This window comes from Hirundo rustica, chromosome 13, assembly GCF_015227805.2.
Source record: "Hirundo rustica isolate bHirRus1 chromosome 13, bHirRus1.pri.v3, whole genome shotgun sequence".
NCBI classification, from domain to species: Eukaryota; Metazoa; Chordata; class Aves; order Passeriformes; family Hirundinidae; genus Hirundo; species Hirundo rustica.
The window spans coordinates 1,904,884-1,930,885 of record NC_053462.1 but is presented as its reverse complement, the minus strand read 5'-3'; the positions used below and the strand labels follow the sequence as shown (position 1 = coordinate 1,930,885).

General features: G+C 62.3%; 2 protein-coding genes across 2 annotated transcripts; both read left to right on the top strand.

Moving 5' to 3' along the window:
* Positions 1–4,127: 4,127 nt before the first annotated feature.
* LOC120758932 (cytochrome P450 1A5-like) lies at positions 4,128–7,341 on the top strand. Its single transcript, XM_040077696.1, has 6 exons — positions 4,128–4,992; positions 5,565–5,691; positions 6,193–6,282; positions 6,370–6,493; positions 6,686–6,772; positions 6,938–7,341. Exons 1-6 carry the CDS (start codon positions 4,141–4,143, stop codon positions 7,242–7,244), a joined length of 1,587 nt encoding a protein of 528 aa, XP_039933630.1. The 5' UTR covers positions 4,128–4,140; the 3' UTR covers positions 7,245–7,341.
* Positions 7,342–14,454: 7,113 nt separating this feature from the next.
* On the top strand, positions 14,455–25,010 carry CSK (C-terminal Src kinase). The gene is made up of 13 exons (XM_040077695.2): positions 14,455–14,538; positions 19,126–19,201; positions 19,377–19,490; positions 19,927–20,039; positions 20,591–20,810; positions 21,586–21,679; positions 21,757–21,822; positions 21,948–22,047; positions 22,180–22,270; positions 22,734–22,807; positions 22,905–23,100; positions 23,873–23,959; positions 24,067–25,010. Exons 2-13 carry the CDS (start codon positions 19,187–19,189, stop codon positions 24,247–24,249), a joined length of 1,353 nt encoding a protein of 450 aa, XP_039933629.1. The 5' UTR covers positions 14,455–14,538; positions 19,126–19,186; the 3' UTR covers positions 24,250–25,010.
* Positions 25,011–26,002: the final 992 nt, after the last annotated feature.

Here is a 26,002-nt window from a genome sequence, read left to right as displayed (position 1 = left end):
CCCCGCGCATCCCCGGAGGGGAGGCTGCGAGGCGGCCGGGGGAGGGTTATGGAGGGAGGGGGGTCCCGGCAGGTCGTGGCGTGGGGTGCGGGGGTGGGGGGGGTGTCGGTGCCGCCCGTGGGTTCCAGCCCGGGGCGGGCATCGCGTGCGAAGAGGGCGGGATGTTTGGGCAAACCCGCACCGCCCCGGTCACTCCAGTCACGCTACCGGCAGGATCTTAAAGGCGCCGGTCCCGCGCCCCGCGGCTCCCCAGGGCCCCCCCGGGGCCGGCCCGGCTGCCCCGCTCCCCCCCAGACCCAGAGGGTTCCACCCGCCCACGCCCGCGCCCCCCCGCCCAGCTGCCCGCAGCCCCGGGACATCCGCGGTGTGCGGAGCCGTGGGGAAAGCGGGAGCGTGGGAAAAGAGCGCTGCGCGGGCCGGGCCGGGGGGGATCGGGGGGTTCAGCCCCCGCGGGGCTCCGAGGACGCGCGGGGATGAGCGCGGACCGCCCTCCGCGGGGACCGTGCCCATCCCGGTGCGCCCGGCAGAGCAGAGCGGGCGCCGCCGGCTCCGGGCGCGTCCCCCCGCCTGGCGCTGCGGCACCACCCCACAGCTCCATAGGGTCCCCGCAGGGACGCGGGCGGCGGGGCAGCCCTGGGGGTCACGGCCCTGGCTGCCCCGGCCCGGTTAAAGATTGTCCAGGTTCGCGTGAGAAGCCGCCGTGCCCTCTGTCACCTCTGTCCCCTGGGGACAGGGCGGCCCGAGGGGCGAGGTGGGGCTGGGATGGGGCAGAGGGTGCAGCCGCAGGGAGAGGGGACACGTCGGGGGGGGCAGAGGTGTCCGAAGGGGGGGCTCAGGCAGAGTTTGCTGCCCCCAGCCCCGGTGCCCGAGGGGTGACAGGCCGGGTCCTGCCCTTCAGGGAGGACAGGGGGGACCAGCCCGCTCCCAAACTCTGGCCCCTCCGCCCGCATCCTTGTTCCCAGCTCGGCTGCCACGGGGTAGGAGGTAGGCCAGGGGGTCCCGCCCCGCCGGGGTGTCCCAGAGGTGGCATTAGGGACATCGCGTGCGAAGGGGCTCCGGCCAGACCCGGGAGGGCCGCCCCGGTCACTCGCAGTCACGCTACGGGTGGGTGGGGGGGGAAATGGTTTTTAAAGGACCAGGGCGGTGGCCTCACGTCCAGGAGCCTGGCCCGGGGTCAAAGCGGCGCCGGAGCAGCTCGGAATCAGCTCTCCCAACGGCTGGCTGGGGGCTGGGGAGCTTGTAGGGGGTCCCCAGCACCGGGGACATTCGTCGGTGTCGACAGAGGGGCCCTCTGCCACAGGAGGCTGCATCACCTGCGAGGGGACAGCAGCGCCCGTGTCATTTGTGTCCCCTCCGTAGGACACGGTCGTCCCAGCCCTTTCCAGCCACGACGAGAGGGAGAGAGAGGGGAGTGCAAAGCCGGCAGGTCCCAGCCGTGCCACCTGAAACGTCCCCTCTTAGCGCCAGGCGACACCGAGCGGTGCCCCGCAAATGTCACAAAAGCGCCCCACGGCTCGGGACGCTCGTCACGGTGTCCGTAAAGCCCGGCCGGGGACGTCTCCGGCCCCGAGGCGCCGAGTACAGCGCCTCGCACCACGCTGTGTGTCCCCACGTCCCTGCCGGCCCGTGTCCCCGCACCCCCGCCGGTGTGTCCCCGGCACAGGGGGAGCCGCCTCCGTGTGCGGGACGGGCTCGGGGCTGCCAAGGCGCTCCGCGTCCCTGGTGTGCGGGTACCGCCAGCCTCCCGCTCCCGCCCGTCCCCGCACGCACGGCCCGGCACGGCGGGACGGTGACCCGCCGAGGGGACAGCCGCCCCCGGCAGGGGCAGGAGGCCGGCAGCGGCTCCTCGGCTGCCCGCAGGCAGCTCCGGCGGTCCGCGGGCTCAGCGAGGGGCGGCGGCCGGGGCTGAGGGTGTTCTGAGGGTGTTTTTTGGGGGTGTGAGGCTGCCTGGCACGCGAGGCAGCAGCTCTTAACGCTGTTCTCATCAGGAGGCACCCTGCCCTGGCAGGGCTCGGCAGCCACCGGGGAGGGCTGGGAAGGGGTGGAAGAGGGTGCTCGGGAACCTCTCCGGGAGTCTCCCCAGCTTCTCTGGAGCTTTGGGATGTGATGGATGAGGAGTGAGGGGGTTCAGCATCAGCATCAGGTCTGAAACGTCGCTTAGCACCCCCAACCCGAGCCCATGCAATGGGTCTGGGTAGGTCCGCAGGGATGGGCGGAGCTGGCAGGATCCAGCCCGCCGGACAAGCCCTGCTCCTGCAGCCTGCCTCCCCAAAAGCGCTCCCAAGGGTCTTGCCGGGACTGGAAGGGCTGCGGCATTCCTGGGAATTATCAGCAGGAATATTAGCAGCCGGCGTTTTGTAACTGCGCTTGCCAAACATTAATGAAGGGTGTCATCGCTATTAACGAGCCCGATTAGACCAGAGGTTGAAAGCCTTTATTAAATATTAGCTCAGCTTCTGCCTGGGCCAAATTCCCACTAGAATTTTCAAAGATTGAAGGAACCTTCGGGCCAAACCCCCAAGCTCTGGCTCATTCCTCCTCATCCGGCTGCACTTCCCAAAGTCCCCCGAAATCTGCCCCGCCTGGCGAATCAGCCAGGCTGGCTCGAGCATTTCCCTGCCGGGTGTCCCCCAGCGCTTTGGGGGGGATGAGCTGCCCCAGCCTTGCCCCGTGCTGCCCCTTCACCTCTCCTATCTGCCCGGGTTCACCTCCTCCCCTCGCCCCGCCACTCCTCCTCCTCGCTGCCTGTTTGCCCCGGAGGAGCCGGGGGAAGCGAGCCAGCCGCCTTCTCACGCAAACCTGGCCAATGGTTAACCTGAGCCTGGCTCTGCCCCTGGCCCGGATGATCCTGCTGCCACCGGGACTCCCGGGACAGGGGACCTGCCCGATGATTCCCCAGGGATGGACTGGGAGGGCTTGCCACAAACGCGAGCCCTCGCTCACAGCCTGCAGCTCCCAGCGCCTCCAGGGTGGCTGTGAAGGTGACAGCCCTCTCTGGATGCTGGGAACAGCCTGGCCAGCTCAGAAAGGTTTTTTGGGGAAACGCTGGTAACCCACATTCTACGGGCAAGCGATGCTGACAGCATGTCCTACACTGTCCCCGAGGCAGGGCTTGGGGACGCCCTTCTTCCTCCCTGTCCTAGGGATCCCCTTCTGCCTCCCCACAGCAGGCTCCAGGGCCCTGGCCAGGAGGAGAAGCCACCATTCATACCCCAGCGCCTGTTGGAGGGGAGAAAGGCTCTTCCCTGGCTCCTTGGGCAGGCTCCAGCCGGGCTCAGCCTCGTTTGTTAATGAGTAGCTATTCCCAAGGGCTTTTGCTGTATCCAGTCTCTCGGGGAATAAATACCCAGCGGTGCAGTGAGGGGAGAGCTGAGAGAGCCGTGGACTTCCAGGTGGCAGGAGAAGAAGGAGCAGCCAGAGGAGACCGAGCTGACAGGAGAAGGCTGAGGAGACAGAGGAGGATTCCCCCCTGCTCCCGGTGCCAATCCCTGCTGGGAGCCCTGGGCAGGAAAACCAGCCCAAGGACCTGCAGGTAGGAGACAGCGTGTGTGTTTAGGGGGGTTGAACATGGATGTAGGACCAGGAAGGTCGTATTTGGGTGTCCCTGCTCACCCATTGAGCTGTGTGTCCTCACAGAGCAGCCCCGTGACATCCCCGCTCCCCAAGTCCCGCAGTCCTGCGGCCAGCAGGTGCATCCTCCTGGCTGTAACTCCTGATGGGTTTGGTAGCCCTGAAACCGCACCCACGGAGGAGCTGCTGCTCCTCTCCTCCTGATTCCGTGGGATTTGCTGAGCTGCAGTTTTCCATGCCTTCTTTTACAAGACTGTCTTCCCCGGGCAGGAGCCATGGCTGTGCCAGCGGGGGTTTGGGTTTTCTGTGGGGAAAGGGGTGTCACTGAAGGGTCAGGCAGTCGAGGTCCCCCTTAAGGGATGGGTGGGTGTGTTCGGAGCCTTCCCAGGTCTGCAGCTCGTGCCGCTGGAAGCCCCGGTGCTGCGGGGGCGGCTCCGTGCCCCGAGCCGGTTCAGGGCTGTCGCTCCCTGTCCCGGAGTCAGGAGCAGCCCCAGCGCGGAGCCCCTGGCCGATGGCGGCTCTTCCCCTCAGCGCGCTTCTCTCCTTTAGGGCCGCCCGGTGCCGGCGGCGATGCTGAAGGCTGCGATGCGGCTGGTGGCGAGCCCCGGCGCGGTGTCGGCCACCGAGGTGCTGCTGGCGGCCGCCGCCTTGTGCCTGGTGTCGCTGCTGCTGCAGTGGCTGCGGCAGCCGGCGGTGCCCGAGGGGCTGCGGAGGCCGCCGGGCCCGCGGGGCTATCCCATCCTGGGGAACGTGCTGGAGCTGCGCAAGGACACGCACCTGGCGCTGACGCGGCTGAGCCGGCGCTACGGGGACGTGATGGAGGTGCGCATCGGCACGCGGGCCGTGCTGGTGCTCAGCGGGCTGGACACCATCCGGCAAGCCCTGGTCAAGCAAGGAGAGGACTTCATGGGGCGCCCCGACCTCTACAGCTTCCGCTTCATCGCGGACGGGCAGAGCCTGGGCTTCAGCCCCGACTCCGGGGAGGTGTGGAAAGCGCGCAGGAAGCTGGCCCAGAGCGCCCTGAAGAGCTTCTCCGTCGCCCCCAGCCCCACGTCGTCCTGCAGCTGCCTGCTGGAGGAGCACGTCTCCAAGGAGGCCGAGTACCTGGTCACCAAGTTCCTGCAGCTGATGGAGGACGAGAAGAGGTTTGAGCCCTACCAGTACCTGGTGGTGTCGGTGGCCAACGTCATCTGCGCCATGTGCTTCGGCAAGCGCTACGAGCACGACGACCAGGAGCTGCTCAGGCTGGTGAACTCGACAGAGGAGTTCAACAATGTGGCCGCTGCTGGCAACCCCGCCGACTTCATCCCCGTGCTCCGGTACCTCCCCAGCCGCAGCATGGAATTGTTTATGGATTTCAACAGGTACTTCCTCAGCTTCCTGCAGAAGAGGGTCAAGGAGCACTACGACACCTACGACGAGGTAAGAGCCTGCAGCACCCTCCCCTGCTCTCCTCTTGTCACCAAGGTGTTTTTGTTCTGGCAGCCAAGCAGCGATGGCGATTGTCTCTCCCCAGTCCTCCTTCTCACAGGATCATAGAATATCACAGAATCATGGAATATCCTGAGTTGGGTCACACATGGATAACCCAGTCCAGCTGCTGGCCCTGCACACACACCCCAGCAATCCCACCCTGTGCCTCAGAGCGGGGTACAAATTCTCCTGGAGCTCTGGCAGCCTCGGGGCTGTGCCCGTTCCCTGGGGAGCCTGGGCAGAGCTCCACCACCCTCTGGGTGAGGAGCCTTTTCCTGATGTCCCACCTGAACCTCTCCAGACTCAGCATCTCCGTTCCCTGTGTGGTGCGGCCAGTCTGGCGGCTGAACATCTGCTCTGTGCCCGGGTTCCTCGGAGAGCCCTCTCCTTGTTCCCATAGGGACCCCTGAGGGATGATGCTCCTCAGAGCTGGCGTGACCCGCAGCGCCGGGTGGGGCTGCTGAGGAGCACCCACCCCTCTGCCAGTCCCGCTCCGTGACCTTTCCTCCTCTTCCTCTCAGAACAACATCCGGGACATCACGGACTCCCTCATCGAGCAGTGCCTGGACAAAAAAATGGGAACGAGCGCGGCCATGCAGATCCCCAAGGAGAAGATCGTCAACCTCGTGAATGACCTCTTTGGAGCAGGTATCCTCCCCTCCTTTCCTCAGCTGTGGCAGATGCTCTCAGATTTCCTTCAGCTCCTCCTGTCTGACCCTGCCTTGTCCAACACCATCAGCCGGTTTGGGTCTAAGCCCTGCCTCTCCTGCTCCATGGACCTTCCAGGGGTGCCTCTGGGACCAGTCTGGGACATCAGCTCTGGAAAAGTGAAGGGCATGGGTTATAGCTCAGCCAAGCCTCACAAGCCAGGGTGGCTTTTCCTGTCTGCGGGCTGATTCACCTTTCTCTGGAAATTCCCCCAATTCCAGGGAAGTTGTACAAATCTGACATAAGGCGGGAGCGGAACAGGTTGAGAGAGCAGGATATTATAGCAAAGTTTATTATGGCAGAATAGAGCCCCAGGCCTTGCTGCGTGTCCAGCATGTCCCCCGCCTCCCCAGCCGCCCCAGGGTGCCCGTGTGATGGTCAGCCCGCAGGGCAGGGTGCATGCTGTGCTGAGCTCACCCACACCCCATCCTCCCTGCCCAGGCTTCGAAAGCACAACCACAGCCCTCTCCTGGAGCCTCTTGTACCTTGTGACATACCCCAACATGCAGAAAAGGATCCAGGAAGAGCTCGGTGAGTCCATGAACCGCGTTCCTCTGGGGCCAAACCCCTCTGGTCAGCGCTGATCCTGACCCTCTTCCTGTTGCCCACCTCCCGCAGACCAGACCATCGGGCGGGAGAGGCGGCCGCGCCTGTCGGACCGGGGCACGCTGCCCTACACGGAAGCCTTTATCCTGGAGATGTTCAGGCATTCCTCCTTCCTGCCCTTCACCATCCCACACAGGTACGGGCTGGACTGGCAGAGCTGCTCCAGGGGCAGGGCGGGCTTGAGGCACCGCCTGAGGCTCCTGGAGGGCACAACTGCCCCCACCACCCCACCCCTTTGCGTCACACCCCGCAGGAGCAGCCCCACACTCCCCCGAGGAGGCGGGGGAACCTTTGGGCTCGCCCAGCTCTCCATCTTTTTTCTCCCCAGCACGACCAAGGACACGGAGTTGAACGGCTACTACATCCCGAAGGATCGCTGCGTGTTTGTCAACCAGTGGCAAGTGAACCATGACGAGTGAGTAGCTTGCGAGGCACAGACCCTCCTGCGGTGGCAGACAAGTCCCTCCCCGTGGTGGCAAACCATCAGGGACGTTCTCCCTGACAGTTCCCACCTTCCAGTGTCCCCTCGACACCCGTGACCAGCAGGAACCATCTCAACAGCTGATGTTCTCCCTTCCAGGAAGCTTTGGCAGGACCCCGAGGCCTTCAGCCCCGAGCGTTTCCTCAGTGCTGACGGGACCAAAGTGAACAAAGAGGAGGCAGAGAAGGTGCTGGTGTTTGGCCTGGGGAAGAGGAAGTGCATCGGGGAGAACATCGCCCGGTGGCAGGTGTTCCTCTTCCTGGCCACGCTGCTCCAGCAGCTGGAGTTCAGCGTCTGCGAGGGCAGCAGGGTGGACATGACCCCGCTCTACGGACTGTCCCTGAAGCACAAGAGGTGCGAGCACTTCCAGGTCAGGCAGCGCTTCCCCATGAAGGGCAGGAGCTGAGCGGTGGGAGCAGACGTCTCCAGGGTGTCCCTGCAGCACAGCTCCAAGGGTCTGCAGCAACTTTGTGGGGCGGTGGAATAAACTGAAACCGTGGGGACTCTCGTTTTAGCTGCTTCATTTTGGAGCAATTGTTGCCTTGTTGTTGTTGTTGTTGTTTTCTGGTGTTTCTGGTGTTGGATATTCCATTAAATGTTGGCTATTCCAGCACATCCAGTCTTGGGCTGTGTCCTTTCGGAATCGCTCCCTGATAGACGCAGGACAACCAACCTGTGCCAAAACCCCACAGCCCCCACTGGTGCCTGAGAACTACAGAATTATAGAATTGTTCAGGTTGGAAAAGGCTTTAATATCATCAAGGCCTGCAGTGCCAAGGCCACCACTAACCCGTGTCCCCACGTGCCACATGTTTTAACACCCCCGGGGAGGGTGACTCCACCACTGACCACCTTTATGGTGAGGAAATTCTCCCGATATCCAACCTCCCCTCGTGCAACTTGAGCCTTCATCTGCCTCCTTCACCACGGTCGGTGGTGGCCCTGAGGGACACAAGGAAGGACACAAGGAAGGACACCTTCAGCCCTGGCTGCTGAGAGAGCTGAGCTGCTGTTCCGGGCTGGAACAAAGGTGTTTTCATGTCAGGAAGAGAATGAGAACCAGGAATTGCTCCAGCTCAAACCCAAGAGTTTACATTGGCTGCCAGTCAGCCCACGCCAGCCGAGCCAGATGCCGCCTTTTGCCCAGCTCGCACGCAAAGCCACCCCAGCCAGCCCCACCACCTGGCACCGGTGACACGGGGACAGGCACAACCCCGCTGCAGCACGCTCTGCTCCTGCACCCGTTCCCAGGGGAGGACTCTGCCCCCACAGCCCCAGACCCCGAGCAGTGGGGCTCCAGCCAGAGCTCCTGCAATGCCCAAATGCCAATTTCTCACCAGGTGTTTCACAGAAGCTTCCCAGAAGAGATGAAAGCGCGGTGGGGAAGAGAACGGGGAAGGCAATTGCCCAAGAGTTCAGCGAGATCCTGGCTTGTCCAGACCTGCTAAACCAACCTGGGGGAAGAGGATTGACTCTGTGTGTTCAGGCCCTGCTTGGTCGCCACTTTGTGGTGGAACACCGTAGCCTCAGAGCCACCCAAAATCTTTGGGGCAGCACAAGCCCCGCTGGTGTCACAGCAGCTTTGTCCTCCCCGCCTAATGTCATACTCCCAATATCGCAGGAAAAGCACTGCAGGGGAAGGACCAGACCTGCTGCAGGCTACCAGAGGCTTTGGAAAAAAAGTGGGAGGATGCTTTAGGACAGCCCATGAGGTTCAGCACCCAAAGAACAGCTCCACCAACAATGACAAGGACACAGATCAATGCAACAGAGTGCCAAGCCCACTTGCCACGAGGCGCATCCCAAAGCCAGCATTCCCCTGCTGCGGGGGAAGGTGGCACCTTGCGCTGGAGGTGCATCTCAGTGCCTAACCTGGTGACTCAGAAGAGCAGCGGGACTGCCGGGGACTCACCAGTACCATGCTGTCCCTGTGGGGCGGACTTGGCCCCGTGGGGACACGTGGCACTGGGCCCGCTCTGGGACCACAGGCCTGGCTTGCTGCAGCCTTTTCGTGACTCCTGTGCCCCAGAGGCTGGCTGGCGGTGCTGATAAGGCTGCAATAAGCGGGAGCAGATAGAAAGGACAGCAGAAAAATATTTTTTCCCCCTGTGCAGATGAGGGTTTTATAGCCCCGGGGCAGATAAGCGGCTTAATATTAACATCAGTGGTGCGGAACAGCCTCTTGCTGGTGGAAGGGCTCCCCAAAATCCATTCCTTGAGGGCTGGAGAAGTCAGCCCTGTGTCAGGATGGAGCAGGGGAAGGGAAGAGGAATGGGCAGGCAAACTATCCTTCCCTTCTCTTCACGGGGCTGGACGCAAAGCAGCCACTTTATAACTCCCTACATACAGTTAGCACCTCTCCCTCTCTTGATGCTGATGGAACCATCCCACGGAGCTGTGGAAGACTTTTCCAGGCATTCTGCAGAGGCAGACCCCTTGGTCTGAAATCCCTGCATGCCCACTGCTCCTTGGCTATCCCATCCAACAGCCCAGACACCAGGTGAGGCCCCAGTTTTCCTGCTGGGGTCCAAAAAAAATCCTAGAATTTAATCTCCTGACCTGGAAGGGACCTCAAGGATCATCCAGTCCAGCAATCCCACCCTGTGCCTCAGAGCATTGTCCAAACTCTCCTGGAGCTCTGGCAGCCTCGGGGCTGTGCCCGTTCCCTGGGGAGCCTGGGCAGTGCCCAGCACCCTCGGGGGCTGGAGCCTTTTCCTGGCATCCAGCCTGAACCTCCCCTTTTCATCATCGCTGCCATGAAAGCCTCAGTAACTCACAGCAGGTGAGAGGCTCCAGTTCCCCTATCTTTGCCTGCCCCTAATGACCTTCCTCAGCTAAGCCCTCCAATTACTCCCCGGGCAGTCTGTGAGCACCATGGTTTCGTTACTGGAATCGGGGCGGCGATAAGCCAGGGACGCTTTGATCGCTCTGCGGAAAATTGCTTTTATGGTTGGTTTTAAAATGAGTCACGAGTCCAGGCACGGCAGCAGCGCTCCAGCTCCCCTGCCAAATGTTCCCAGCACCCTCGTTTCTGCAGGAAAAGCTCTGGGCAGACACAGACCTCTTCCTCTGGCTGAGACACCTGCCTGACGCCAGCACTCGGGCTGGTGGCATCTCCTCACTGGGAAGGTCAGTCCCTAGCCCCAAAATGGGCCAGAAAGACCACTCGTGAGTCTGCTGGAGGGAAGAGAGGAGTTGCTCTGACACCCAATGGCCCTTCCTATTAAAAACGAACCCTGCATTTCTAATTTCTGTCCTTTGGCTGTTTGGGATGTGTTATCAGAAGTTGTGGCCCCGTGGGGATTAATGCTTCTGTGTCTGGCTCTTGCTGTTTGTCCACAGCACTGGCGACGAAGGAGAACTCCCCATCATCACCTTTCTCTTTGCATCTCCACAGGGCCAGGGTTGGGCTCTGAGCTCCACACTGGTTTCTGCCTTTTGAGGGAAAAACTGTCTCCATGAGCAGCTTCTGGGGCGCTGGAGCTGGTGGGTGAGGAAGATGCTGGTTCTCCACTCCATCCAGGTTGAACCTTGTGGGTGAGCAGAGCTGGATCCAAAGGAGCCGGGCGCATTCAGCCTGGTACGTGGCTCTGCTCCAGCGGCACTCCCAAATCCGTCTGAAGCCTTTTTCCTCCTGCCAGCCCCCCCTCCCTCTTCCTGGTGGCCGTGTTTGGGCTGATCGATCGCCCCATGCCACCGGAGGTACAAGGTACCTGTGAATCAGAGGGCAGGAAAGAGGGCAAGCATGGAGTTTGTCCCCCGGCTGAGAAGGGAACAGCAGGGATGCGGGGATAGCTCCTCCCTGCACGCAGAGCCCTGCTCAGGAAAAGCTCCAGGGTCCCAGGAATTCCCTCAAACCTGGCTGTACACCCACCGTGGCAGGATTTTCCATGGGCTGAGAGATGGGAGCACCAGGGGTCACCATGTCCTGCAAGCACCGGCAGTGCCAGACAAAAGGCTCTGGGAGGGCGGGTGCCCCTCAAGCTCTGCCTTGGCTGCAGGATGCGGGCTGGAGAGCTGGGATGCATTCAGGGCTGGCTGTCCCCTGGATGTCCCCAAGGCTGGCCCTGCTGGCAGCGTAGCGGTGGGAGGTGGGGGCGCACAGAGGGACGGGCTCTCATGTCCTCCCCATAGCAAGGGGTCCCAGTTGTCTGCCCCACTCTCGCACCCCTAAAATCATCTCCCTGAACCGCAGCAGGGTGGGCGGAGCAGGGCTGGTGCTGTCAGGGTGGGGGACACAGGCAGAGAGGTGGATCCCGCTGAGATCCAGCGTCCCCAGCCTGCTCCAGTCCATCTAAAAACCTCCCGGGAACGAGGGCTGCCCAGGAGAGCCCTGAAATGAGGCTGTTCTCCACACCCAGGGGGCGGAGGGGGTGGGCATGGCGGGAGAGGCACCCCCGAGGGGCAGAACTGGGGGGGAGGGAGCAGGATCCTAATTCCCCGGAGCGCTGTTGTCCCCTCCCGCTGGCATTCGGGACGTGAACGCCCTCGGGTGGCACCTGCCACATCCCTCGCCAGTGCCCGTGGCGCCGGGGAGCGCCGGGGTTTACCGCTGACGGGACACCTTTTGCGGGGAGGAACATTTGAGGAGGGGGATCTGCCGGAGACGGAGCCCGCTGCAGAGCATCCCGCATCCCCCAGAGCCCCCGGAGCCCTGGGAGCCGCAGAACCGGCCAAACCCGGCTCCCTTCGGGGGCTTTCCAGCTGGAAGGTGAATTCTCCCGGCTGGAACGAGCTGGGAGCCGTCACGCTGACTTTACTCTGCTGCTCCCAGCCACCGCCCGGGAATCCAGCGCTGTCTCGTACATCCCAGGCAGGAGCGCTTCCCTTTCCCTGCCCACCCTCCTCATCCCGCCCGCGCTGCCCGAATCCCTCCGAGCTCCGCAGGGACCCAACCAGCCGGGGATGCAGAGAAGCGGCAGAGCGATTTTCCATCCTTCACTCCGCCGGGATTTCACCCTCAGCTCCTCCTCTGCTGCATTTCCCCCCCCCACACACCTCTATTCTTTATTTTCTCTTTCCCTGCCGGTCCCGGCCGGCTGAAGGGCCCCCTCTCCTGGTGCAAGGCGGGGAGATGTCCGTCCCTGCCTCGCCGGCCGTGAATCCATCCTTCCCGTCCAGCCGGGGGATCACCCACCCTCAAACCGAGACCCTTCCAGGGGAAAATTCCAGCCGGGACATTGCAGCAGCTGCGCTCGGAGGATCCCCCTGTGTGTCTCCCCTCGCGGACCAGCCTCCACCAAACCCCCACACCGTCCTTCCACCCCCCCGGGGGTGGTGACGGTCTTGGGGTTTCAGGAGGAAGAAGAAACCCCGACGGCAGAACATTTCCCTGTTCCTAGGTCAGGTGGGCCGGGACTCGCCTGGGACTGGGCACCATTCCCCACCAAGCTGGGATAGCGCCTGGATATTTTTCCCCCACCAGCCCCGGGGAGGGAGTGTCCTGGCTCCAGCGGGTCTGTGCTGAGGATATTTGTGGAATTCTGGTTTCCAGGCACCCCAAAAGCGCCCTGAGCGTGCAGGGCCGGGTGGGTGCAGCGGGGCGTGGGTCGGTGACCGCGGCTGCATTTCTCATTTCTGCTGCACGAGCTGCTTTCAGTTCCTCCCAGAAGGAGCCTGGGAGGGGATGAGCCCCTTCCACACCTCCCCGAGGCCAAAGGAACCACCCAGACCCCGCGGGGAGCTCGGGCCCCCAAAGGGGTGCCTGACCCCCGCAAGGCATCCCTGGATCTTTCCCGCGAACTGTTGGAGCAAGGACGTGCTTCCTAAAAATGGGCTGGGCTTTGCACCCCGCTCCCGTGGCCGCTGGCATCTCCCTGGCTCTGCGCCCGACTCTCCCTGAGCCCTGCGGTCCCTTTGTCCCCACGGAACCAGGGAATGGGTTGGATGGAAGGTACCCTAAAGATCACACATTAATTCTATTAATTCAATCTATTCCATATTATGATGTCATATCGCGTCGTTACATGACGTTATATGATGTCATGCTCTCTGATATGTCTATGTGATGTCACGCTATATATTATTAGTTATTTGAGCAATTTTATTGCATTATTGTTTATTATTATTAATAATTATAGTACTGATAATAATATCTTCTAAGACCACAGAATCAGGGAATGGGCTGGGTTGGAAGGACCTTAAAGATATCTATTCTATTCTATTCTATTCTATTCTATTCTATTCTATTCTATTCTATTCTATTCTATTCTATTCTATTCTATATATTATGTCATTTGACCATTCTATCATTATTTACCGTAGGCTTTGTAACTATTTTTACTATTTTATTGGCATTTTAGCCTCATTTCAGTGCTTCTTTGCACCTGTGTGAGCACACACCGGGCAGGAACCGGGGGGGTCGGTCCCGGCGTTGGTGCTGCTCCTGGTGCGGGTCCCAGTCCCGTTCCCAGTGCGGATCCCGGTGCCGGTGTCGTTCCGGTGCTGGTGCGGGTCCCGCTGCCGGTGCCGCTCCCGCTCCCATTGCCGGCGCAGTCCCGTTGCCGCTGCTTGTTCCGTTCCCGGTCGCGGTGTGGGTCCGGCTCCCGCTGCCGCTCCCGTTTCTGTTCCCGGTGCGGGTCCCGCTGCCGCTCCCATTGCCGGTGCAGGCCCCGTTACCCGTCCCGGTGCCGGTCTCGGTGCCCGTGGGGATGCCGGTACCGGCGCGGGTCCCAGCGCTGTTGCCGCTGCCGGTCCCAGTGCGTGTCCCGCTGCCGGTGCGTGTCCCGTTCCTCGTGCGGGTCCCACGGTCGCCGTTTGTCCCCGCTGCCGGTCCCGCTGTCCCGCTGTTGGTCCCACTGTCAGTCCCTCTGTCCCACTGTCGGTCCCACTGTCAGTCCCGCTGTCCCTCTGTCCGTCCCGCTGTCTGTCCCTCTATCCCGCTGTCTGTCCCTCTATCCCGCTGTCCCGCTGTCGGTCCCTCTGTCTGTCCCGCTGTCCCTCTGTCTGTCCCGCTGTCTGTCCCGCTGTCCCTCTGTCTGTGCCGCTGTCTGTCCCTCTATCCCTCTGTCTGTCCCTCTGTCCCGCTGTCGGTCCCGCTGTCTGTCCCGCTGTCCCTCTGTCTGTCCCTCTATCCCGCTGTCAGTCCCTCTGTCTGTCCCTCTGTCTGTCCCTCTGTCCCGCTGTCAGTCCCTCTGTCTGTCCCTCTGTCTGTCGCTCTGTCCGTCCCTCTGTCCCTCTGTCCCTCTGTCCCTCTGTCCCTCTGTCCCGCTGTCTGTCCTGCTGTCTGTCTCTCTGTCTGTCGCTCTGTCCGTCCCTCTGTCCCTCTGTCCCTCTGTCCCTCTGTCCCGCCGTCCGCGGTTCGCGGCGCTGCCGGCGGTGGCCGCCAGGTGGCGCCGCGCCCCTCCCGGTGCCCCCGCCCCGCCGCCGGCGCGGTGCTGGCGGCGCATGCGCGCTGCGCTCGGGGCTCTCCGGTTCCGGGCGCCGCTCCCTCCGTCCCTCCTTCCCTCCCTCCTTCCCTCGGTCCGTCCCTCCGGCCCCGCCGCCCCGGGACCCCCCGCGCCCCGCCCGCCCCCCGAGCTCCCCGCGACCCCGCGCCGCGCTGGGCCCCGCCGCGCTCCGGCGGCGGCGGCGGCTCCGGCTTCCCCCGCCCCTTCCGCCCCCCCCCCCCCGCGCCCCCCCGCCGGCCCAGCCGAGCCCGGAGGCCCCGGCGGCGCCGCATGGAGCAGCCGGCGGCGGGCTGAGCCCCTGCCCGGAGGGAGGTGAGTGACGGCGGCGCCGGGCGCGGGGAGCGAGCGGGGCGCGGACAATGGGGCGGGGAGCGGGGTGGGGGGGCCGCGGAGGTCCGGCCCCGCCTGACCCCCGGTGACCCCGGCACGGCCGCTCCCGCCCCGCCGCCGGCCGCGGGGAGCGCCCGGCCCCGTGCCCATCCTGCGGAGAGGCGCGGAGGGACCCCCGCAGCATCCCCTGGCCGTGGCGGGGGTCCCGCCGCGCCCCGGCCCCGCCGGGGGTGCCGCCTCCGCCTGCCGCTGCATCCCCATCCCGTACAAAGGCCCGCGGCAACGGGAGGGTCCGGGAGATCGCGGGCACCCGGCTGCTGGGAGGGCTTGGCGGCGCATTGTCGGTTTGAATGTTTTAAAATTCGGGGCTTTTTTTTTTCTTTTTTTTTTTTTTTTTTTTCTTTTTTTTTTTTTTTCGGGCAATAAGGCGGCGGCGGGTTATTTATAGCCGCGGCTGTTGCTCGTTGGTTTAGCGAGAGCGAAAGGGGCTGTGCCGTCGGGCGGAAAAAAAAAAAAAAAAAAAAAAAAGAAAAAAAAAAAGTCCCCTGAAAAATCAAAACGCGGGGCAAAAAGTCCGGAAAAAAAAAAAAAACCCAAACCACAACCCCACGCGAATCGGAGGTGTGAGAGCTGGGGAGCGGGAGGAGGAGGATGACAGCCTTCCTCCCGGGACAGGGGTTTGCTCCCAGGCAGGAGCACGGCCCCATCCTGGCGAGGCAGGGAGTGTCCGGAGAGGTCCCGGAGGGATGCGGGAGGCTTTGGGAGCATCCCCATCCTTCCTCCAGGATCGTCCGCAGGATGGGAGCGATGAAGCCGTGGGATAACCCCTGCAAAGCCAGGGAGTTTTTGGGGTGGCTCTTTGCCCTTTAACTGCTGCCTCCCCCCCACCGTTTTGGTTTTGACTGAGTGTTTGCCAAAAAAAACCTTTCCGTGCCCCACTCTGCATCCTGTCCCCCTCAGCAGGTGACAGCACCCGGGAAGGGGATACTGGGGTGATCTGTGGTGGAAAATCGTCTTGGTGAGGTTTTTGTAGGATAAAGGAAGACCAGGATAACCTCTCCGCAATGGGGGGCCGGGAGCAGCTTCTCTCCAGGCCTCCCCTAGGTGCCTCCAGCTCTCTGACCAGCACCACTTTCTTTTCCTCTTCTAAAAGAATTTTTAAATCCATGAAAAAGAAGCAGCCCCCCTCCCTGTCCCCCTTTTTTTGCAGCAGGGCGCCCGCCCGGGGCCGCTTTGGGGCAGCAGCTCCGGAACGCTGTGAGCTGGCGGGCGAGATGAAGGAGGAACGTTTTTCTTTCGATTAGAGTAATCGTGGGTGTTCGTTGTAATAACAGCCGATAAAGATCTTTCGGAGGCAGGGAGGATGTTGTCTGCTTTGGGGTTGGTTTGGGATTTTTTTTTGCTGTTTGTTGTTTTGGAGGTTTAGAGGACTTCACTGGGAGAGGGATGCACGAAAGGGGGTGGAGTTGGATGGCGCCCACACACCTGTTCCCGTTGGGAATGAGGCTTCTCTGCCATCAGCAGCCAAACTTCATTTAAACAGCGTTATCCTGGTGCTGGGCAGGTGCTGCCCCTCCCCTGGCTGGGTTTGAAGCTCAAGTGCAGCATCCTTCACCCACCCCATCCCATGGTGATGGTGGCGCGCAGGTGGGATTCGCTCTGGGGGTCCCAAATTCCTCTCCCAGCCCGCCCATGGGTCTGGCACAGCTGGGTGTTATTTTGCTGAACGAGAGGGACGCTGTCCCCAGCTCATTTCCCGGTGCCCTTTGGATTATCAGAGGTGTTGGCTGTACCTGCCCTGCCCGCCTTGCCCGGCTCCTGGCTGCCGGGCCGGCCTTCCCGCAGGGAAATGCGGGAGCGGGGCAGTGGGGAGGGCGTGGGGATGGACCTGGCGGGGTGAGATCCATCTCCGGGGCTCCTGCACGGGGTGGCACCGAGGAAGCTCCGCTGGGAAAAAAGGGGGGCAGGTTTTGGTAGAGGGTGGGGTCACCCAAGCGCATCCCGAGCCCCGAATCGGGCACGGGGGGCTTGCAGAAAGAACAAACCCTCGCCTGGCAGGGCTGGAAACGGCCAAACCCAGCACCCTGCTCTGCCCAATCGGCCGGGCTGCTCCCTGGCTAATTTTTTTTTTTTTAATTATTATTATTATTAATTTCTTTCATGTGCTGCCGCACATCCTCCTTGAGGAGAGGAGGGGCGATGCCTGTGTTTTCCCGGAAGGCACAGGATGCTGCTTTTAGGCTGTGGATCCACTCCTCCGGCATCTCCAGGTCCTTCTCCCAGCCCAGCATCCCAAGGGATGCGCGGGGCCGGCGGAAGCGGGCGCGAGGCCGGGCTGGGCCGGGTGACGCGCGGCAGGAGCCGCTGGCTGTCACAGGAGGCCTTCGGGGGGCTGCTTGGCAGCTGCCCCGTGTGGTTTCCTCCTCCTCCTCGTCGGAAAGTCTCGGCTTTGAGGCAGAAATTAGGTAACGATTGAAAAGAAAATGAGGCTCAGAGGAGGGAGGGCTGTGTCGGACCGAGGGGCAGCCCCCGGTGTTTGTAACCACCTCCCTCTTCAAAACTGCAAGGCGGATTTATTGTGTGTGATTGTAACAATGCCACAGCCCGCTGCCGTGAATATCCATGATCCGGGGAGATAAAAAAGCCTGGGCCGGCTGGAGTGTGTTCTTGGTGGGGTTTGCTCAGGCAGTTTCCTCTTTAGCAGGGAGAAAAAAAATCTTACAAAGGCAGGCTATGAATTTTGTATCCTCACTGCGTTTATCAAATATGAATGCTGGTGACATCCGTGAGCTGAAAGCCCAAACAAGCGGCCTTTGGGATTGGGAGGATCCAGCTCCTGCACGGGGTGGGAAACGTGGGTTGAGCCTTTGGGCATCCCTGGCACTGGCTCCAGGGTTTTCCAGCTGGTCACACCTCGGGTGAAGCCTCCGTCGTGCTGATTTTTGGATATTAGGAAGTAAGGCCTGGCCGGTGGGAAGTGCTAACTCAGGGCTTTGGGCCGGAGCTGTCCTTGAGCAACACCCGGAACCAGGCTGTGCTCGGTGTCCCATGGGATGCTGGATGGGGAACGGGGCTGAAAGCCCCAGGGACGGGAAATTCCCTCCTTAAACCTCCTTCCACGCTTCTGCTAAATCCCTGCATGGCCTGAGCGAGTGGAGTTTATTCCCTGTGGTTTTTTGGTGCTGCGTTTCAGACTGGCGGGATCCAGACCCCTGGCTGAAGTTTTTGCTCCGTGCCAGGTGTAAATCCAGAATTGTAAGCAGGAATCAGCGTGGAACGGCAGGGAATTGGAGCTGGGCATGTTCCAGGGGGCTGCACTGCCAGCTGCTGCCCCCCAGCCCGGCATTGCCAGGCTCTGCCCTCCCCTGGATCCCAGCGGTGTCCCCAGGTGCCATCGGGCTGGGTTTGGGCGCCATCTCCAGAGGCTTTTCCTGGGCTGGCTGGGAAAGGAACCGACCCACCACTGTGGGGATGGAAACCCCCTCAGGTCGCCAAACTCCTGTCCTTGGGGTGAACGCCTCCATTTCTCCTCTCTGCTGCCAAAACCGGGGCGCCGCGTCCCCGCCCCGCGGGAAGGTGCGGAGGGGGCTTGGTGGCAGCGTGACGCCTTTTCCGGAACGCTCCGGGCACGTGGTGGAAACGGGGCCGCGTTCTCACCGCGCTCTTCCTCCCCGCAGCTCTGCCCCTTATCTCCTTCCTCCTCCCGTCCTCGGCCTTGCCCCCCAGTTTCGCTTCCTCCTTCCCAAAATACTCCAAGCTGCGGAAGGCAGGGCTCTGGCGGCGCTGACCCCGACGCGTGCGACGGCTCCATAAATATTTGGGTGGATTTTGGGGGTTGCTCTGCCCGTGTCCCCCTCCGTGCCCCCGGCCCGGCACGACCCCGGTGCCCCGGCCCGAGAAAGCCGGGTTTGATTCCGGGGCCGGTGACTTCATCCCGTGCCGGGGGCTGGAGCGGCAGGAATAAAGGCGGGTTTGTTCCCCTCCCACACAGCCGTCCCAGAGCGCAGCACCCCCGGGCAGTGTGTCCCCCTGGGCTTTAGGAGCTGCACGTTCCAGAGCCTCGGTGGTTTTTAGCCGGCAGGGAGCAGTTTTTGGTTTATTTCCTTTGGATCCCAGGCCTGGGAAGCTCTCAGGGCTGGATGTTTCCACATACGGGTCACCAGGGAGAGCAGGGGTCTGGCTGTGTAGCCTGGGAGAGGAGTGGGATGGGCCTCCTGGAGCTCATCTCCGCTCCGTTCCCTCCTCTGGGCATCTCCGCCCAGCCGCGCCGCGCTGGATTTTCCCTTGGTGCAGATGCTGCGCTCAAAAACTCCGATCTTAAGAAGCCGTATCCGTGCAAATGCGTCCTAATCCGGGTGAGCAGCTCCGCGCTGGTCCCACCCCGTGTCCCTGCGGGGACTGAGCGGAGCTCCCACCTCCGTTTGGGGATGTTTTGGAAGCGGCACCTCGGGCAGGGACGCGTTTTTGGCGGGAGAAGAGTTGCTGGCCTGGCCTGAGAGGATCCTTCAGGGCTGCTCACGCCTCATTCGCGCCGTGCCCCGCTCTCAGGCGCCCTTTGCCCCCGCGCAGGTCTCATGGTACCGAGTGACGTGTCCCCCCTGTGAGAGTCGTGCCCCAGCCTCCTGAGAAGATGTCAGGGATGCAGGTGAGCTCTGGCTGAGGAGAGGAGAGGACTGAGACATCCGGAGGCGGCTCGGGAGGGACACTTGGTTTAAACTTGGGTTCACGTCTGTTGGGGGGGGTCCCTGAGGGTCAGGGCGTGCCAGGGGTGGGTGGCACAGTCAGGCAAGGCTCTGATGGCATTCCCTGCCCCTGGCCAGGCCGTGTGGCCGTCCGGTACAGAATGTATCGCCAAGTACAACTTCCACGGTACCGCCGAGCAGGACCTGCCCTTCAGCAAAGGAGACGTCCTCACCATCGTCGCTGTCACCAAGGTAAGGTGTCCCCTCTCCGTGGGACGCTGTCCCTGCACCCCCTGGCACGTGCCAGTGGCGGCCCCCGGTCCTGCCAGCCCCGCCGGGCGGCGTGAATCGGGCCAGGAGCTCGGTTAATTAATCCACGGCCTCGTTAGTTAAGGTTTCTCCAAAATGCCAGCGCCTCCCGGGAGGTGGAGGAGGGCCGGGAGGGGCAGCGGTTCTGGGCTGCTCTCCGGGGAAGGAAAGGAGGGGCGGTGGGTTTGGGGGGCTCTGGGAGGGGGGTGACAGTGAGCCCAGTGGGGTCACCCGACGCCGATGCCCTGCTCATGCCATCCTTGCTGCAGCCTGCCGGGGGGTGCCAGGGTGTCCGGGGAACCCCCGGAGGGCTCCTCGGGCGGGACACAGCCGTGCCCGGGGGCCACGGGCTCTCTGTGACATCCCGCCGTCCCCACAGGATCCCAACTGGTACAAGGCGAAGAACAAGGTGGGCAGGGAGGGCATCATTCCCGCCAACTACGTCCAGAAGCGGGAGGGGGTCAAAGCTGGCATCAAGCTTAGCCTCATGCCGTGAGTACCCAGCCAGGGCCCTGCCCATCCAGGAGCATCCCTGCGGCCAGAGCTGCCTCCCAGCAGAAGGGACATGCCTCACGGGGCACGGAAGGGGCAGCAGTGTGGGACTGGGATTGGGATTTGCCGCTGGGGAGAGCTCTGCGTGTTTTGGGAGCTGCTGGGAGGGCGGCTGACGGTTGGGTAGCGTTTTAAAATTGTTTCGTTTTACCCGAGGCTGGGGTTGTAAAGGCTCCTGGGAGGAAGAGGGAAGGTTGGAACAGGGTCTGTACAGAAGGGACAGGAGGTGGATGGGTTTGATGTTCCTGCTGCATCCCGGAGCTGCCGGGATGGAGGAGCCTCCTGGGAGCGTGCCCAGGGGCTGAATCCCAGCTGGGGCCGGGAGGAGGGCGGCAGGATGCGCTGGAAGGAGCCGTGTCACGGGGCTGGGTGGGGACAGCGAGGAGGAGCACGGACACACACCGTCCCCACGCAGGCAGGGACGAAAGCTGCTCCACAGCCCCACAGGGGTTGCAGGCAGCGCCTCATCCCGCCCTCCGCGTCCCCTGCAGGTGGTTCCACGGGAAGATCACGCGGGAGCAGGCGGAGCGGCTGCTGTACCCCCCCGAGACGGGGCTGTTCCTGGTGCGGGAGAGCACCAACTACCCCGGGGACTACACCCTGTGCGTCAGCTGCGAGGGCAAGGTGGAGCACTACCGCATCATCTACTCCTCCAGCAAGCTCAGCATCGACGAGGAGGTCTACTTCGAGAACCTCATGCAGCTGGTGGAGGTGAGGCCGCAGCCGGCGTCTCCGTCCCGCCCCTGCGGGGGCATCGGAGCTTGTGGGGCTGCACGTCTGGAACCTGGGAGGTGCTGGGTGCTCTTCCTTCGCTGCTGGCGCCCCGGGGTGCGTGGGGATGCGGGGACAGAGGGACCGGGAGGAGGGACAAGGACCCTGGGCCGCCATCCGTGGCCTCGTGCTGCCACCTGGTGGGACCGCAGGGCCCGGCACCGCCTGGGCGGGACCGCACGCAGGGTGTCACTCGCCCCACGCTGGGCTGTCACCCACCTAACACCGGGGTGTCACTCACCCCACGCTGGGCTGTCACCCACCCAACACCGGGGTGTCACCCAGTCCACGCTGGGCTGTCACCCACCCCACCCAAGGGTGTCACCTACCCCACGCCAGGGTGTCACCCACGCCCCACGCCAGGGTGTCACCCACACAATGCCAGGGCTGTCACCCACCCCACGCCGGGGCTGTCACCCACACAATGCCAGGGCTGTCACCCACCCCACGCTGGGGCTGTCACCCACCCCACACCAGGGTGTCACCCACACAATGCCAGGGCTGTCAGCCACCCCACGCCGGGGCTGTCAGCCACCCCACACCAGGGCTGTCACCTACCCCACGCCAGGGTGTCACCCACGCCCCATGCCAGGCTGTCACCCACACAATGCCGGGGCTGTCACTCACCCCACGCCAGGGTGTCACCCACACAATGCCAGGGCTGTCACCCACCCCACGCCGGGGCTGTCACCCACGCCCCACGCTGTCCCCCCAGCATTACACCACGGACGCGGACGGGCTCTGCACCCGCCTCATCAAACCCAAGCTGATGGAGGGCACGGTGGCAGCGCAGGACGAGTTCTCCCGCAGTGAGTGGCCGTGCCCCCTCCCCGGCCCCTGGGGACCCCCCCAGCACCCCCTCACGCCCCCCCTCTCCCCGGTGCAGGCGGCTGGGCCCTCAACATGAAGGACCTCAAGTTGCTACAGATCATTGGCAAAGGGGAATTCGGAGGTGAGCGCGCTGTCCCCAGCCCGCGGTGGCCCTGAATGCGGGGGGCTCCTCTGCGGCCCCCCCGGGTGCTGGTGGGGCCCCAGGAGGCTGGGATGCTTCCTGTGCCCGTCTCTCCTGGCCCGCAGACGTGATGCTGGGGGATTACCGGGGGAACAAAGTCGCCGTGAAGTGCATTAAAAACGACGCCACAGCGCAGGCCTTCCTGGCGGAGGCGTCCGTCATGACGTGAGTGTCACCCTCAGCGGGGGGACAGCGTGAGGGAGGGGACGCCTCCGTCCCCGTGAGCGGGGCTGGGCGGTCCCAGGGGAGCCCCTCTTGTCTCCGTGCCCCTGCCCTGAGCCCTCCTGTGCCGCGCAGGCAGCTCCGACACAGCAACCTGGTGCAGCTCCTGGGGGTGATTGTGGAGGAGAAGAGTGGCCTTTACATTGTCACCGAGTACATGGCCAAGGTGAGGCCCCACCCCGGCCACCCGCCCCCCTGCTCCGTCCCCTTGTCCCCCACCACGGCCCTGGGGCTTCACCCTGGCACAGCTGGCTCATCCCAGCCCGGGCTGCATCTCGCTGGGGTCACAGAGGTGGCTGGTGGTGGCGTGTCCCCTGTCCCATCGCTGGCTCCCGGGGGGGATGGCATCCCCAGATCTGCCCCACGAGGGAGGAGGAACATTGTCCTTGTGTCCTGCCCCTCATTTGAGGGGACATCTCCCTTGGTCCTGCCCCATCTGAAAGGGACGTCATCCCCACGAGGGAGGGACATCCTTCCTGGGTGCCCCATCTGAAAGGGACATCATCCTCCCTGGGTCCTGCCCCATAGGGGAGGGCTATCATCCCCTTGTCCTGCCCCATGAGGAGGGTGCAGCGGGTGGGCTGCTGCCCCTGCTGACCCCGTCTCTCTCTCTCCATCCCTGCGTGCAGGGCAGCCTAGTAGACTACCTGCGGTCGCGCGGGCGGTCGGTGCTCGGGGCAGACTGCCTGCTCAAGTTCTCCTTGTAAGTACCAGGCGAGGCCGTGCCCACCCCCCTGACCCGCCCCAGGCGCGCTCCGGGGCCGCCCTGCCGACCCCCTCGTGCTGCCCGCCCCTCCCAGAGACGTCTGTGAAGCCATGGAGTACCTGGAAGCCAACAACTTCGTGCACCGGGACCTGGCGGCGAGGAACGTGCTGGTCTCGGAGGACAACATCGCCAAGGTCAGCGATTTCGGGCTCACCAAGGAAGCCTCCTCCACGCAGGACACGGGCAAGCTGCCCGTCAAGTGGACGGCACCAGAAGCACTTAGAGAAAAGGTGGGTGAGCAGAGGGGGGGCCTTGGAGTGCGTGGGAGCTGCAGGAAGGGGCAATATTCCAGGCTGCCCCAGGCTGCTTGAGTGCTGTGGGGTTTTGATCTTCTTTTCTTCCGTTAGAGCCGGGATTAAAGCACGGGAGACGCAGTTTTCTCGTGTTTGGACTCGGTTGTTTATTAATTGTTACCTACAGCTCCGTCTCACAGGCTGTGAGCTCCAGCTAACGAGGAGGAAAATGGCTCTGTCTCTCTTCCCAAGGTCTTTTAAGCACAGTTTGTCCAATAATGAGATGACACCTAGATTATTTTTACTTTTAGCCCAATAACCAAACACCCATGGTCTGCAATGTGGACTTTTTCACCCAATTACAAACCAACACCCAAACCCAGGAAGAAGAAGGGGAAAGAAGAACTTAGCCAACACCCCAAGTCCTCCATCTTGCTCTATATACATTACTATACACTAAAACCTTAAACTCTAAGTTTTTCACCCTGTGGGATCACAGACTCCCATTCAGACTGCACACCCACAGCCCCAGTGCCATCACTCCATTTCAGAAGCCCGTTCCACGGCCTCAGGTCAGATGCGGTGCTTGCCTGAGGGTCAGTGCCTTTTAGCACAGAGAGCCTGAGATCCTCAGCCCCCGTGGTTCCGACACAGTCCCACCCCCAGTGTCTGGCCCCAAAACCAGCTGCCCTGAGGCTGGGGAAGATCCCTTGCCCCCCATCCCTGCCTGGGCGTGCTCACAGCGCTTCTCTCCCCTCCCTCCCTGCAGAAATTCTCCACCAAGTCAGACGTGTGGAGCTTCGGGATCCTCCTCTGGGAAATCTACTCCTTCGGGCGAGTGCCTTATCCGAGAATTGTGAGTGACGAGCACCCCCCCCGGGGCTGGATTTCGGGGGGGAGCCGAGCCCCCTGGTTTTTGGGGTTTGCGGGGAGCCCCTCCCTGACATCCCGAATTTCCCGCAGCCCCTGAAGGACGTGGTGCCCCGCGTGGAGAAGGGCTATAAGATGGATGCTCCGGACGGTTGTCCAGCCGTCGTCTACGAGGTGATGAAGAAGTGCTGGACCCTGGACCCCGGGCACCGGCCGTCCTTCCACCAGCTCCGTGAACAGCTAGTGCATATCAAAGAGAAGGAGCTCTACCTGTGAGGGGGGGCTCTGCCGCCCCACAGCCGCAGGGGACCCACGCTGGGGGGGACCAGGGTGTGGGCAGCCCCCCTGCCCCACCACGGCGCCGGGAGGGAGCCCGGGGGGCTGCGTGTTCCCCCCCCACACAGTTCCCCCGGTTGCTTCCAAAATTCCAAATCTCTCGGTTTTTATTTTTATTTTCTAGGTTTGGGGTTGGATTTTTTTTTTTTTTTTTTTTTTCCCCCGCTCCGGTCTCCCACACTTTTTTTTTTTTTTTTTTTTTTTGTGGGTGGTTTTTTGTTGTTTTCTCAGTTTTTGAGGGGCATTTGTTGTTTTGGGTTTGTTGTTGGTTTTTTTTTTTTTATTATTATTTCAAGCAGGGCCCAGCTGAGCGCCGGGCGTTTTACTAAAGTACGAATCTTATTTTTTAATGTAATTAAAAGAAGAAAAAAAAAAAAAAGAAAAGAAAAAAAAAAAAAAAGAGAGAAGAAGGTTGTTAAAAGGAGCATAATAATAAATAAACCAATGAAACGGACACATGAAAAGGAAACCCCCAGCGACAGAAGTGATGGTTGACGGGGAGACGCCGGCCTCGCCGCCCGGTCGGGAGAGCGCGGCCGCGTCCCCGCCAGATGCTTTTTTTTTTTTTTTTTTTTTTTTTTTTTTTTTTTGGGTTGTTTTGCTTTAAACTCGTTGCAATGTTTGCATGCTGTCTCCAGAGGCCTTTTTTTCCAGTCCTGTCCAGTGCTTTATTCTCATGTAATGCTACCGACTGTGAGATTAAAAACTGTAATAAAAAAAAAACCAAACCCATTCCATACAGACGCGGCACACCCCGCCTCGTTCCCAGCGGATCCGGAGATCCCTGGCCGGGGACTAAGTGGGGGTGGACCCCCCATCTCCTCCCCAACCAGGTGGGGACGAGCAGCCTGGGCAGCGCTGGGCTCCGTCGTGAGAACCGGCAAGGTCGCGGCAGGCGTGGAGCTGCCGAGCGGTACCAAAGCTCCCCTTTAGTCCAGGTTTTACTTTGCGATGCTCTGAGCGGGCAGAGGCTGCGGTTCGGGGGGTCGCTGCCTTCCCTGCGTGTCGCAGCCGAGGGGCTGAAGGCGGCCGTGCAGTGAGATCCCGATGTTCCGCGCCCCGACCCCAGCGCAGTGCCCGTGGAATCCCCGCAGGGAGCTGGGTGGAGGTGGCGTCTGGCAGGTCGGGAACGGTTCCGCTCATCCGCAGGGAATTATTCAGCAGGGAATTATTCAGCGTTAAGCGAGGCGCACAGCTCTGCCCGCCGCCTGCTTGGCGAGCCCCGGGATGGAGACCCAGATTCCTCTTGGAGAGGGGAAAAAGGGAGTGCACCGCTCAGGGATGTGCGGGATGGAGCGTGCAGAGGGAGGGGAGATGCGCTGCTGACCCCCTTCCCCGAGACCTCGGGGTGTCCGGATGTCCAGGGAATGCGGGATGTGATGTAGCTCCGCAGGGTTTCCTCTCGCCTGGACTGACCCTCCCTCCTCTTGTCCACGTCCCCCCCGTTCCTCCCAGTGCTCCAGCAGGGCCCAGCCGGATAAGCAGCTTTACTTTTTGGGCTTATGAAGATTAAAGTCATTTACAGGCAAAGCCTGCAAGAAACGGCTTTCGGAACGGAGAGAAATACCCAGAACCTTCACGTGATGGGAGAGAGCAGGGCGAGGTCTGCTCCTGTCCCCCGCTGTGTCCCCTCCTGTCCCTTTGCCCTGGGTTACTGCTGGGGACGGGCACCTGCCAGCTGTCGAAAAAGGGG